Source organism: Saccopteryx bilineata, chromosome 2 (genome assembly GCF_036850765.1).
Source record: "Saccopteryx bilineata isolate mSacBil1 chromosome 2, mSacBil1_pri_phased_curated, whole genome shotgun sequence".
NCBI lineage: Eukaryota > Metazoa > Chordata > Mammalia > Chiroptera > Emballonuridae > Saccopteryx > Saccopteryx bilineata.
Genome location: NC_089491.1, coordinates 388,102,159 through 388,116,114, shown reverse-complemented (window position 1 = coordinate 388,116,114; position 13,956 = coordinate 388,102,159). Strand labels below are relative to the sequence as shown.

General features: G+C 55.0%; 1 protein-coding gene across 8 annotated transcripts in view; it reads left to right on the top strand.

Moving 5' to 3' along the window:
• GAS7 (growth arrest specific 7) overlaps positions 1-8,269 on the top strand; it is a 213,791-nt gene extending 205,522 nt beyond the window's left edge. For all 8 annotated transcript variants that reach the window (XM_066264276.1, XM_066264279.1, XM_066264278.1 and 5 more), the window contains exon 14: positions 1,788-8,269. In XM_066264276.1, the coding sequence (XP_066120373.1) occupies positions 1,788-1,901 (114 nt within the window). In that variant the 3' untranslated portion in view covers positions 1,902-8,269. The remainder of the gene's footprint in view (positions 1-1,787) is intronic.
• Positions 8,270-13,956: the final 5,687 nt, after the last annotated feature.

Below are 13,956 nucleotides of genomic sequence, written 5' to 3'. Positions count from 1 at the left end.
CTGGAGACATCTGGCCTGCTCGGGGCGTTCCTTCCTGAGTGGGAAAATAAGCTAGAAGGATTCAGGATACTTCAAGATAGAATTTCATTTGTCCCGTCCTGCGTGGGGACCGGGGGAACAAACAGTGGGGCTGTTCACAGACCTGGGGCCATGGAGGCCACTCTGCCCTCTCGCCCAGGCCTGAGGTCTAGAGGGTGACGCGCCCAAGTGAGAAACTGGGTGGGGAGGCGCAGTCCTCCAGCCCCCCCCACTCCCACAGCCCTCTGCACATCTGTCTGTCTGTCTGTCTGTCGTGCAGACCTCCCCTGGGACCCTCAGCACGTCCATCTGTCTGTCTGTCTATCTGTTTGTCTGTTGTGCAGGCCTCCCCTGGGACCCTCAGCACGTCCATCTGTCTGTCTGTCTATCTGTCCGTCGTGCAGACCTCCCCTGGGACCCTCAGCACGTCCATCTGTCTGTCTGTCTGTCGTGCAGACCTCCCCTGGGACCCTCAGCCCTCTGCACGTCTATCTGTCTGTCTGTCGTGCAGACCTCCCCTGGGACCCTCAGCCCTCAGCACGTCCATCTGTCTGTCTGTCTATCTGTCTGTCCGTCGTGCAGACCTCCCCTGGGACCCTCAGCACGTCCATCTGTCTGTCTGTCTATCTGTCTGTCCATCGTGCAGACCTCCCCTGGGACCCTCAGCACGTCCATCTGTCTGTCTGTCTGTCGTGCAGACCTCCCCTGGGACCCTCAGCCCTCTGCACGTCTATCTGTCTGTCTGTCGTGCAGACCTCCCCTGGGACCCTCAGCCCTCAGCACGTCCATCTGTCTGTCTGTCTCTCTGTTTGTCTGTTGTGCAGACCTCCCCTGGGACCCACAGCCCTCTGCACGTCTGTCTGTCTGCACGTCTGTCTGTCTGTCGTGCGGGCTTCCCCTGGGACCCACAGCCCTCTGCACGTCTGTCTGTCTGCACGTCTGTCTGTCTGTCGTGCGGGCTTCCCCTGGGACCCACAGCCCTCTGCACGTCTGTCTGTCTGCACGTCTGTCTGTCTGTCGTGCGGGCTTCCCCTGGGACCCACAGCCCTCTGCACGTCTGTCTGTCTACATGTCTGTCTGTCTGTCGTGCGGGCTTCCCCTGGGACCCACAGCCCTCTGCATGTCTATCTGTCTGCACGTCTGTCTGTCTGTCTGTCGTGCAGACCTCCCCTGGGACCCTCAGCACGTCCATCTGTCTGTCTGTCTATCTGTTTGTCTGTCGTGCGGGCCTCCCCTGGGACCCTCAGCCCTCTGCATGTCTATCTGTCTGCACGTCTGTCTGTCTGTCGTGCAGACCTCCCCTGGGACCCTCAGCACGTCCATCTGTCTGTCTGTCTATCTGTTTGTCTGTCGTGCGGGCCTCCCCTGGGACCCACAGCCCTTTGCACATCTGTCTGTCTGCACGTCTGTCCGTCTGTCGTGCGGGCTTCCCCTGGGACCCACAGCCCTCTGCACGTCTGTCCGTCTACACGTCTGTCTGTCTGTCGTGTGGGCCTCCCCTGGGACCCACAGCCCTCTGCACGTCTGTCTGTCTGCACGTCTGTTTGTCTGTCGTGCGGGCTTCCCCTGGGACCCACAGCCCTCTGCACGTCTGTCTGTCTGCACGTCTGTCCGTCTGTCGTGCGGGCTTCCCCTGGGACCCACAGCCCTCTGCACGTCTGTCTGTCCCCTCTGACAGGCCGCCCCAACAGGCACAGAGATGTGAGCAGCGTGGCTCAGAGGCTCTGCTGCCGTCTCTGACAGTGACCTCTCTCCTCCATCCCTTGCAGACAGTTGAGCCTGTGGACCAATTGCTTCGAAAAGTGGACCCAGCCAAAGACAGGGAGCTGTGGGTCAGAGAGCACAAGACGGGCAATATCCGCCCTGTGGACATGGAGATCTAGACGGGCACATGCCGCCCCGGGGGTCCCGCCCAGGAGAGGGGTTGGGCGTCCTGTGGAGAGGAGGTGGTGGTTCCCGCCATGGGGCCTGCTGCCAAGGGGGGCTGCCCCCCCACTCTCCTGGTCCACTGGGGAGAGGCAAGGGTGTGGCCTGCAGCTGGTGACTCCAGATGGGCGGCCTGGATGGCCCCCCTGGGGGGTCCCTAACGTCCCCAGGCCCGGAGGACGGATCCACAGCCCCACTCTTGTCTCTGAGGCTGCAGACCCCCAACTCCCATGCTGTGCTTGCCGCTTCAAGAACAGACTGCGGCTGGAACTTTGTGGCCCCTGCAGCGCACTGTAGGGGTCCTCTCCCCGCCCAGCGCCACCTGTGTCACGTGCTTGTGCCCCTGGAAGTCCCAAGGTCCTTCCTCCAGCTGGCCCTCTTGTCTCCAGGGCTTTGCAGGGTGGGGGGGAGGGAGGTCTCCGTCTCCAAGCCAAGTGTCAGGATCACAGCCGTGGACGGGAGGCACTGTTCAGCGGGACAGCCGCACTCAGAACCCTTTGCAGCCCCTCCCACGGCATTCTGGGAGCCCGCGTTCTGGCTCTCCTCTGTCACCTTTCCTGATCGAGAGTCTTGGGAAGCAGGCCTGGCTCCTGCCCTCCCAGACTGACCCTGCCTGGAGAGGTCAGAATGGAACTACCTCATTCAGCAAATTAGCCCTCTGTTGGTGTTGAACCGTGTGTCCTAGGAGATCAGGCATCCTCTGTGAAGTCTCCTCTCTGAACACCCCAATCCACCCCACCTTCAGATGCTCCTTCCTGCCCCAGCCCTCTCCATGCTCTTAAAGGCGGGGGAGTGGTTCAGTTCCGTGTGGGAGACGGGTTGGGGCAGGTCCCTGTCACCCCCCAGATGGCTCCACCTGCTTGTGCATGGCGGGATTGGACTCACTGTCCCTTGTATGGCTCTATCTCACTGGTGGTCACTGTACAGGCATTGAAGACTATGGTGGCCACACTGGGTTGTCGCCTCCGAGGCAGTGTCCTGCCACCTGGGCCTCACAGCGCCTTCTGCACGTCCCGGAACCCCACGTCATCTCCCAGTTTCTGCAAACACCTGGTCTGCGTGCGACTTAGGAAGCTTTCAGGCTTGTAGTCAGGCCCCTGGCCATCACTTTCTCCTGTTCCCAACCACAGAACAACATGTCCATCATGTTGCCTTTTACTACTGTTATTATCATTTGAGAGAGAGAGAGGAAAGGAAAGAGAGAGAGGGGAACACAGATCTGTCTGTGTATATGTGTGTGCCCTGACTGGGGATCGATCCGGCAACTTCTGTGCTTCCGGATGACATTCTAACCAACTGAGCTATCTGGCCAGGACATCCATCATGTTAAGTCTTGAGAATCAGTTCAAAAGGACCAGAAGAAGAAAAGGGACCCAAAGGAAGTCATGCAGCTAGCAAGGGGCAGATTCCTGTTTGGAACCCACACCCTGAGAACCCACCCATCTTTCTTAACCTTCCCCTAGATGGCTTTGGGTTTACAGGACGTGTGTGTCTCCCGAGAGCGCAGAACTCTGAGAGCACCGCCCACTGGTCTTTCAGTCTTACGTGCTGGTATCTGATGACTCGTCACCTTCAATCTTTTGCTACCTTCTTCTCCATTGAGTCAGAATCGCTCTCTCACAGTTTATGGTAGAAAGATACCAACTCTACTAAAGCAAACCAAACTTTCTCACTTCTCTTACGGAAGCATCCCTATCAGAAAGGTCAATGTGAAGGCCTTCTGTCCACCTGCGTGAAGAACCACGCCTTCTGGCCCTGGGCTCAGGCCACGACACCAGCCACCAGCTTCAGGGTATTATTTCTTAGTTTCTTTATTAAAAACAGGTGCTAGTAGTCATGGCTTTGTGGCTTGGTAAACTAGTTTGTAGTTGATTTTCAGATATTCAAAGCCGATAGCCTTGTTACGGACACAGATGTTTTGAGTGGCTATGCCCATGGATGTTTCCTTTTTGTTTTCATCTGAGGACTCGGGAGTCTTCCGTCCCTGCCCGGGACAGAGGGAGCTCTCTCACCTCTTCCAGGGCAATCCGAGTTGGCCCTTTGTGGATAGTCTGTTTCCTGAAGTCATTCTTCACACACACACCCCCCATCCTTCACATCAAGCATTTAGCGAAAACCAAGCAATGTGCTAAGGCCCGAGGACAGGATATGAGCTTGTCATCAGGGAAGCCCAGGACCCATTATGCTGTAGACTTCTCTTTTCTCCCGGGGTTTCTGCAGGTCGGTAGCTTTGGCATTCACATACATAACAGGCCCTCTCGGCAGAATTTGAGTTTTTGGAGATACTGTCTGTGTGCTGATAGGTCTGCATTCGTGCCGCCGTTTCTCTGTTGAGCAGACACGGGGCACCAGCCAGGCACTGTGTGAGGTGCCGGAAATGTTGCCGCCTACAAGACAGACACTCTCCCGACCTCCTCGAGGCTCCACGCAGGCAGGGGAGTAGTTTGACCTCTCTGGAGAATGGGCACACGGAACCTTCCACATGGAACCCACTGGCAGCCTGTAATTACAGTGCCACTGCTGCCACGTGGCATTCACCCGCTGGGTGGCGGGTAGACAGCGGTAAGCGTTCAGCAACCTGAACCCCTAGACTCTAGACCCCAGACACCTGGTCACGAGACCCTCGCAGTCCATATCCAACTTACATTTCTGAGAGGTCTTTTGTTTATAACTTCACTAAAAACTCCCTTTACCAAGGGGCTGGAGCCCAAGCATGGGCAGTGAGCACCCGAAAATGAACACGCTGAATGAGGAGCAGAGCTGAGGTCCGCAGTCCCGGCCCCGGCACTGGTGACAGCACCGCCTCCAGGGAAAGTCGGAGTCGGGAGGAAGTCCAGAGAGTCTGAAAGCGCACGCTGGGGCAGCAGACACTCTCTCCGCGTTGTTGTTCTGGTTTTGCTAGTGTTTTGGTGTTTAGGTTATTAGGACGATTCAGAACAGGAGAGTGTGGGTTCTCCTTGAGCACATCTGTTGTTCCATTTCTGAGAACAAGTGAGCCCCTTCTCCCTACTCACTTACTTTTGTCTGTGAAAACCTGGCTTAAAATATATACACATATGTCACTTGACCGGTGGTGGCGCAGTGGATAGATCATCAACCTGGGAGGTTGAGGTCCCAGGTTCAAAACCCCAAGGTCCCCACCTTGAGTGTGGACTCACCTGGCTTGAGCGTGGGGTTTTCGGCTTGAGCAGGGATCATCAACATGATCCCAGGGTCACTGGCTTGAGCCCCAAGATCACTGGCTTGAGCCCCCCATCAAGGCACGAATGAGAAGCAATCAGTGAACAACTAAGGTGATGCAACTACAAGTTGATGCTTCTCATCTCTCTTTCTCTCTCTTCTGTCTCTCTGCCCCCCCCCCCCCCCACACACACACACCAAAATATATATCTCCAAGACAAATGGTGTTCAAACTGATCTGGTTGCCATACAAACTTTAGGAAAAACCGCTCGTTTCTCTCCATCATTTATTCCCAGTGTTTGTGAGCGGTATTGCAAAGCACTGGTCACCTGATCCACAGGGGTGGCCTCTGAGATTCTGCCTGTGGGACCACCCTGGGCCCCCTTCCTTCCCCCACCCAGAGCCTGGTGGCGGGAGAGCTTTGCAGTCAGCAGGTCTCTGCTCGCCAGGGCTGAGCAACGGCAGAAGCAGACAGAACCAGTGTGCACGTTCACGAGCCAGGGCTGTGTTACCATTCCCTCCGTGAAAACCAGTCAATCGCTGGATTCGTGGACGGGTGCATCAAGATCTTGGCGGAACCCGAGTCCCTTCTTGGAAACACAAGCCATAAAATTCAAAGCACGTCAAAGACCTTGGCTTGTCTAAGTGATTTTTCCTTCCAGCTGTGAGCAGCCTGGACCCAGAGAGTTTACACAGAGTCCTGCGGACCCGCCCGTGATTATGTAGATAGGGGATCTGCAGGTACTAAGTGGGGTGCCGGCCGGCAGCGTGCTTGCTTAACCTGCACACCATCTTCCTCCCAGAGCCCTCCTGCTCCAGTAAGACCCCCGCCTTTCCTCTTCACAGGTTCACTGACGTATTTGACATGCAGTCTTGGGGCTTGTTGACCTATGGTAAAACTCGCCTTTTTGAAGTATATGGTTCTGTGAAATTTGACAGGCTTCTACTTGTCACCGCCACCACCAAATCAACACACTATTTCCATCACTCCGAAAGGTCCCCCAGACGCTCTAGTCGATTTATCCCTCCTATCCCCAGCCCTGGGCAACCCCCAATTTCATTTTTCTGACCTTATACTTTTTGTGGGGTTTTGGTTTTGGTTTTTTGCCGTTTCTCAAATGTTGTATAAATGGAGTCACACTGTGGAGCCCTTGAGTCTGGCTTCTTTCAGCCTCGTGGTTTTTGAGTCGCCCGTGCGGTTGTGTGCCCGTGAGCTTCTTCCCTTGCACCGCCAAGCAGCGTTCCACGGCACGGGTGTGCCCCATGGCTTCCTTGCTTTTAAAATGTGTTGTTCGCCCCAGGAGGTCCTGCTCTGGGGTCTGCAGCTTGTTTGCACGGCTACTTCTAGCTTGCTGCTTCCTACAGCTCCCGAGAGCCCTTCTCCAAATGCCAGCTGTGCCCGCAGGCGGTTCTTGGGGCCACACACGCCTTCTCGGCCAGGGTTAGGAGCTGACAAAGCAGAGAGCTGCCAGGGAGTGCGGGGAGGGGCAGGCAGGGTCTCCTAGCTGCTTTCACTCCTGCTGTGCCCCGAAGCTCGCCTCTCCGCCCACAGACCCCCTGTCCTGGGGATCCTCCCGGCTGCTCACACGGTCCCTGGCATTTGTTGAGCACCTGGGGTTGGGGTGTGGAAGGCGAGCAGAGGGAGGACCTCCGCTTCTCCTGGGCCGAGGGTGTTGATTCTTCCGCAGTCGCTGCCTTGTCTTCCCCCTCTCGGTTCCTGCCTTGTACCCTGTGCGCACGGAGCTGGGTCCCCGCGGCACAGGAGTGCACGGTGGTACCCAGAGTCCTCATGAGAGGGGTGCCCTGGCATTTCTCCACTGGGACACAAACGGAGCTGCAATTAAAGAGTTGTGTGAGCTTGTGAGAATGCAGTAGTTCCTCTTAGGCCCCCCAAGATGATGTCTTGATCCAAGCCATGTCTTGATCGGGCCCTGCTCAGTGACAGGTGAGCCCTCCCCAAGCAAACTAAAAACATACCTGGTCCAGGACAAGGCCGGGGAGCCCGGGCCCCCAGTGTCCCATGGTGGGGGCCAAGGAGCTACGCCGCTGGGCCGCTCTGGGCTGACTCCGCCGAGGAGGGCTCCTGTCACCGCTCCTCCCATCCCCAAGAGTATCATTCCTCTCAGGCCTTTCCTGACAGTGACACAGGACCCAACTCCTGTGGCAGCAGGTGTGGGTGACAATAAGATGTGACAAAAAAAAAAAAAAAGCAATGATCTATTTTCCCTGCACCCAGGCTCTTCCCAGAGCCTTGGTTCAGAGGGGTCTCTGAAGGGGAGGGGACACTCTCTGTGTGCTGTTCAGGGGACACTGGCCCTTCGTGTGTCAAGAATTCCTCACGGGACTGCAATGGTGGAACAAATGCAGAAGGGACAGCACGTGGGCTCCGCGATGGGGGCGGGACAGTGGGGAGCTGGGACAGTTTCCAGAGGCCAGAGCGCTGGACTCGGCCCACTCTGCTGTCCCGTAAATCCTGTAACCTGAAGTTGTCACACCCCCTTCTGGGACCACCACGGACTCATCAGTCAATTGAGACTCTTCCCTCGGCCTCGGCATTGTTTGCAACAGACCGGCTGGAGAGCCGTGGCCTCCAGGCAAACCATGTGGACCCAGGGACACACATTCAAAGGGACGCCAGGCACCCTGGGCAACGGGCCCCAAATCTGCATCTCTGCCTTCTCTTAGGAAGGAGATAATGGGGTGGGGGAACACAGCAGTCCTTGCATAGACGCGAGCACATCAAACCCTGGGCAAGTGGAATTTTCTAACAAAATAAACTAGCTTGTTTGGTCTGTTTTCTGTAACTTTTGCTAAATACTTTATACATTTTTAACGTTACAAAGCTGTGTCTCCCGCCAGCATCCCTCACTCTGGTATGAATGTGTTTCCTCCAAATTGTATACCTTTCCACCCTCTGGCTGCCTAGGTCAGCAAATGAAACGGATGTAATATAATTTATAAATAACGCTGTTGCAACTCTGATCCCTACGGAGGCTGTTAATCTGCTGTGCCCACACCCTCCCCACCTCCTGTAAGAGCACCTGTGTGTATTAACGCTAAGGAATTAAATGTTTCAGGAGTTTAAATTTTGAAGGTATTTGCTATAGATAATTGTTCTGCATTATTATAAAGAGTTTTCAGGAAGTTAAATGCTCTCCCGTTCTTTTTCTTCCCTCTCTGGCTCTGTCTGTACACTCGAGATGCTTAGATTCGCCCCGTGTGAAATAAACTGTCCGGAGACACTGGGTCCTGCCGGGTGACCCTCCTTCCTGGAGGGCTGCCACGTTCTCCTTTGGACAAATGGCCTCCACATTCCTCCGGGCTCCCAGGACTGCTGAGGGTTTTACTTAGCAGAGGGACACAAGGCAGCCGGGGCATTGACTTCCCAGGTGGCTGTCATGCTGCCAGAGAGACCCACACACCTGAATCCAGCCCCAGGCCCCTCCTCTGCTGACTTTTGTCCCTTTGGACAGAAGGGGCTCTTGGCTATTGTTTCTTTTCTCATCCATCCACCCATCATCCACCATCCATCCATCCATCCATCCATCCATTCATGCAGCCCTTCCTTCTTTCCTGCCATAATTATTGAGCACCTACTAAAAGCCAGACCCTGTCCTGGGTCCTGGGAACACGGTGGACAACACGGAGAAAGCCCTGCCCTCCTGCGCTTGCTTGCTAGCAAGGAGAGACCATTGAACACGATAGCTAAGACGGCAGGACGTAGTGTAGGTGTAGAGGGTACTATGTGTTATAGAGAAAGAGGAACAGGGCAGAGCGAGGGGATGGGCGGTTACTAGGGGAGAGTCTCACTGAGAACGTGGCATTTCATTAAAGACGGAAGATTCTGGAGCAGGCCTAGCAGGAGCTGGGGGAAGGATGTCCCAGGCAGAGGAGGCGGCCTGGCTAAAGGCGAGGGGTGTGCGAGCAGTGGGAGGGGGCAGAGGGCTGCCTGTCGGTGGCCAGTGGCTGGAGCAGAGGCGTGGGAGAGGAGGGGCAGCTTCTGCAGGGCTGTGCCGGTGGGGTAAGGCCTGCGACCTTTACTCCGGGGTCCCAGCCGAGGAGCACACAGTCTGTCTTCGCCGCCCCTGCGCCCGCCAACCGCTGGGAGGGGTAACGGCAGCAACGGCCGCAGCAGCCAGAGCGCAGGCGATGGTCTCCGCAGACAGTGTTGAGGGTGGCCAGTTCCTGTGGACTCTGCTGACAGACTGATAGGAGTGACTGGAGTGGGGTGTGACAGAATGAGAGGTCCTGAGCGGGGTGACGCCCAGGGTTTCCTTCCGAGCCCCCACACGTGCAATGGAGCGGCCGTGAGAGGAAGGTCGTTCCCCATCCTGAGCCTCCCATCACCCTCTCCTGTTCCCTCTCAGTGCCAAGCTGTGAGCAGGCTCTGGCCGGGCCAGGGAGGAGGAAGGCATCCCGTCCAGCTAGCAGCCGGGAAACGTAGGGCGCTGGGGGGCAGGCTGGGGGGCAGGCTGGGGGGCTGGGGGTCAGGCTGGGGGGCTGGGGGGCTGGGGGGCTGGGGGTCAGGTTGGGGGTCGGGCTGGGGGTCAGGCTGGGGGGCTGGGGGGCTGGGCCCTGGCTGGCAGCTGAGCCACAGCTCCTGGCTTGGGGTGCGACAGGGCCAGCCTCCGGGAAGGGCCTGCTTCCTTCAGTCCAGGCAGGACCGGGAGGGGTGACACAGACAGAGACAGATTGGAGACGAGGCCTTCTCCCCAGCGGTCCTCGGGCTTTGGGGACAGTTTACGGCCCCAGCTCAGACTTAACAAATCCATTCACCATACATCATCTCCAACAACTTGTTTGGCTAAGGAGCATAAACTCTCCCTCTGATAGAAGATGTTTACGCAGGTTTTCAAACAAACCTTCAGGTCATGACCCCTCTCTCAGTAGCATCAACACAGCTGCCTGTGGTCCCGAGGACAGCAACCTGAAGAATGTGGACAGTACCAGGCTGCCGCGGACCTGGCTGGACAGCTTCCTCCTCGCCCTTGGAAAGGGCAGAAGAGGTTGGGGAGCTCTAGCCACCTTCCAGCTGCCTCTGCCCAGGGCCCTGTTTCCTTGCCCACATCTTCTGTCGTCATGGCAACCCCAGCTGCTCACCTGCAGGAAGGCAGCTTCCCAGCCACAGGGGCTCAAGCCTCTTTGACAGAAGAGGCAGTTGTAATGGAGCAGAAAGGGCCCTGACAGGGGCGGCCTGGCCGACCCGGGCTGTCCCCCCGGCCCACCGTGTGACAGGGGCAGGCGCTGTGTGTTTCCGACCTCTGCTTCTGCCCCGGAACACCAGTCTGGCCTCATCTGCTGTCTGGGTGTGTATGGCCTGGAACCCAGAGGCTCTTCTAAGTCACCCCTCACACCTGGGTCAGAGGTAAAGAGGTCACACCTCTGGCCTCGCTCTCCTGCCCTGGGTTCTGCGGGTTTTCCAGCTTAGCGACTGTCCGGTCTCTAACTGCTCCGGAGAACGAGTGCCTGTTGGGCAGATGAAATGTATTATGCTCACTTTGTTAAAGATGACGCTGCCCAGGAGGAGGCCGTTGCCTAGGTGATATTAATGTGTGTTGGGGGCGGGCTGTGGACAGGCAGAATCCTTGTAGCCTGGGGCTTGGTTTTGGGATTAAGCCTTTCCCACCCTTTTTGATGTGGGTTAGTACAATCCCATCATGCCCCAGATAAGTGACTTTGTATCAGAGACTTCCCTATTTTGTATATTGGATTAAAGGTTTGGATTTCTACACTATAAAATAGGGGCAGAACGGGAGCTTGTTCTCTTGGTTCCTGATATTAAAGGAGAGAGCAGAGAGGAGAGCAGAGAAAGGCCACGTGGAGGAGGCCAGGAGAAGCAGCCAAGATGGCGGAGTGTTGATTGAGAAGCCAGTTAGTGCAGAGTTTGTGCAGGGAGAAGGAAGGAGATGGGGGACAGAGGTGAATAAGTCTGGTGAGCTAGAAACCTTTGATTCTAGGAAACTCGGATAAGTCAGTAGCTATGTGAGTGGGTTTTGGAGCCCAGTGTGTGTTTTTTGCTTGCCCGCCGGGTGCAAGCTAAGATTAAAGACTATGGCCCATCAGCTTTTGGCTCCATTGTTACTTTACCAACTGTCCGAATCCAATGCGAACCTGCATGGGCCTGGCTGCTGTGAAAGTGGCCCTGCCCACTGGCTTTACAGTGCCTTACTGCAGGGTGATGACATCTAGCAAGAGCAAGAGGGCATCTGATAAGAACACACTCTTACAAACTGAGGGGAGAATCGCACACACGGTGACTCAGACATCCAGGCCTCCTGAGAAATGCTCTGGAACCACCGGGAGTGGGTGGGCAGGAGGGAGGGGTCAACACGGTCGGTGTGTGAACTCCCAGTCCTTCCTATGCAACCTCAGGGGAGGCCTAGAAGGTGGCTTTCTCCCAGCCACAGGAAGCTGACGTCCTCTGCCATTCACCTGATAGGAGGGGTACAAACTCTTACTCACCTGCCTAGAAATCGTAAGGTTTATTTTTTGTAGTTATGACCCCTGGTCAAAGAGAAGACATCTCTCCCATCCAACCTGGTGGGTTCCAAGCACACACCCCTCCAACATTATGTTCAGCCAAGCCAAGGCACTGCCAACCTTTCTTCTGGGTGATGAGAATCCAGGTACAAAACATACTCAGCAGGGTTCTTCTTTGCGTCCTGTACCCACAGCTGAGTTGGCCGCAGGGGTGGGAAGGCTTCCCCTTGTGGAACTCGCCATCCCCCTCTATCCATTCACTCACCCAGCAAGCACGGCCTGAGGTCTGCTAGCTCCAGGCATCGGGCTGGCTTGCAAACTGACAACCGGCAAGCTGGAACTGAACCACGGATATGCTGTATTTGACCCACACCATGCTTTGACATTTTTTTTAATTAACTCTCCAAGTTTACAAGTTTGAAAATTGCATCTAAAAATCTGACCTCTAGATTTCTAATAATCGAAAAATCTAGTAACACTAGGCCACAAGTCCCATATGACCACATTCAAATGAAGCACCCCTCCCACGTGGGACACAGGCCTCAGCACTCCCCGTTGCCTCCCCGATTCAGCCGTATCATACCCTCCCGCCACCTGCCGCCTCCTGTGGGCAGTTCAGGTTTTGATTCCTATTACAGATGAATAGTAACAAAAATGAACGTGTACTTAGCACTTAGTAGGTGCCAGGCTCTATTCTACATATGTTGCACATAATGACTCATTTCAGCCTCACAAAAAACATAATCACTGATGGCCCACACCTGCCAGGTACCACCCCAGCAGTGAAGGCACAGCTGGAACCAAGAGAGACGGATCCTTGCTCTGACCGACCTTCCATTCTGGTGAGTGAGGAGGGTACGGACAGCACATGGAAAAAATAAATACTAAATCAGCAGGTGTGGGATTCAGCCGGTTTGCACCAGCTCAGCAGAACCAGTACCTAATTTTTTGTTGAGTTCGGAGAACCAGTTGTTGAAATGGCACTTGTCATCAAGGGTTCTCTCTAAGGTGGGCGTCTGGGCAGCTGCCCAATGTGGAAGTCACAAATTTACATCCCTTGCTCTTTTTGAACGTTCATCTGCGCAACAGCGTATTCTAAGCGCCTGTAGGAATGTTCATTCTGTCCATAGGTGAAAAAAACTGGCCAGCAAGGACGCCATTCAAGAAGCAATATGGAAATATCTTAAATAACAGTTTTATGTTTTTTTGTCAGGTATTATTTAATATTTTTTTCATTAATATTTTAAAACTCTTATAACAGTCTGGTTTTGTATGCCTCTTTTATTGTTCTTATTTAAGTATTAAGTGCATGAAATAATAAGCTACCTTCCGGTATATTGTTTTTTTATATTTACTTAATACGGTAGTTAGGGCAGAGAGCCCTAGATTATCTGAATCCCAGCACAGTGTACAGGGGAAGGAGCACAGCAAAGCAGGATGGACGGTCTATCTAGGGCAGGGGTCCCCAAACTACGGCCCGCGGGCCACATGCGGCCCCCTGAGGCCATTTATCCGGCCCTGCCACACTTCCGGAAGGGGCACCTCTTTCATTGGTGGTCAATGAAAGGAGCGCATTGACCATCTCATTAGCCAAAAGCAGGCCCATAGTTCCCATTGAAATACTGGTCAGTTTCTTGATTTAAATTTACTTGTTTTTTATTTTAAATATTGTATTTGTTCCCGTTTTGTTTTTTTTACTTTAAAATAAGATCTGTGCAGTGTGCATAGGGATTTGTTCATAGTTTTTTTTATAGTCCAGCCCTCCAACGGTCTGAGGGACAGTGAACTGGCCCCCTGTGTAAAAAGTTTGGGGGCCCCTGATCTAGGGGGTGCTGAGGGCTGGGGGCGGGGTGTGCAATTGTAAACAGAGTGGACAGTATAGGTGTTGCTGGGAAGGTGACATTTAAGGAAAGCCCCGAAGGAGGTGAAGGATTAGGGCAAGGGCATTCTATGCAGAGAAAGGTTAAAAAAAAAAAACAGCCTGGGGTCAGACCGCTAGTAAATGGCAGAGCTGGGTTCGGACCCAGGTGGTCTCCAGATCCTGGCTCCTGATTCCTGCTTGCAGAGCTCAGTGAGGGGTGAGACCCTCAGAGTCAGGGCGGAGGACGGGCCGTTTTGCTCTTAGCTGGAGTTGGGGATGGAAGAGGAACCCATCGGGAGCAGTGGGGACAGCCTTGGGCCCAACACCTGGCCTCTGGTTCTGACCTCCTGGCCTGTCCTCCCAGAAGGCCAAACTGGATTGACCACCTGCTGTCAGCTTTTTGTTTTAATCTCACGGGGGGTTCTGGGAGCTTGCCTGCCCCCCACCAAGCTCCCAGCCCCTCCTCCCTGCGAGAACCAGGGTGAACCTG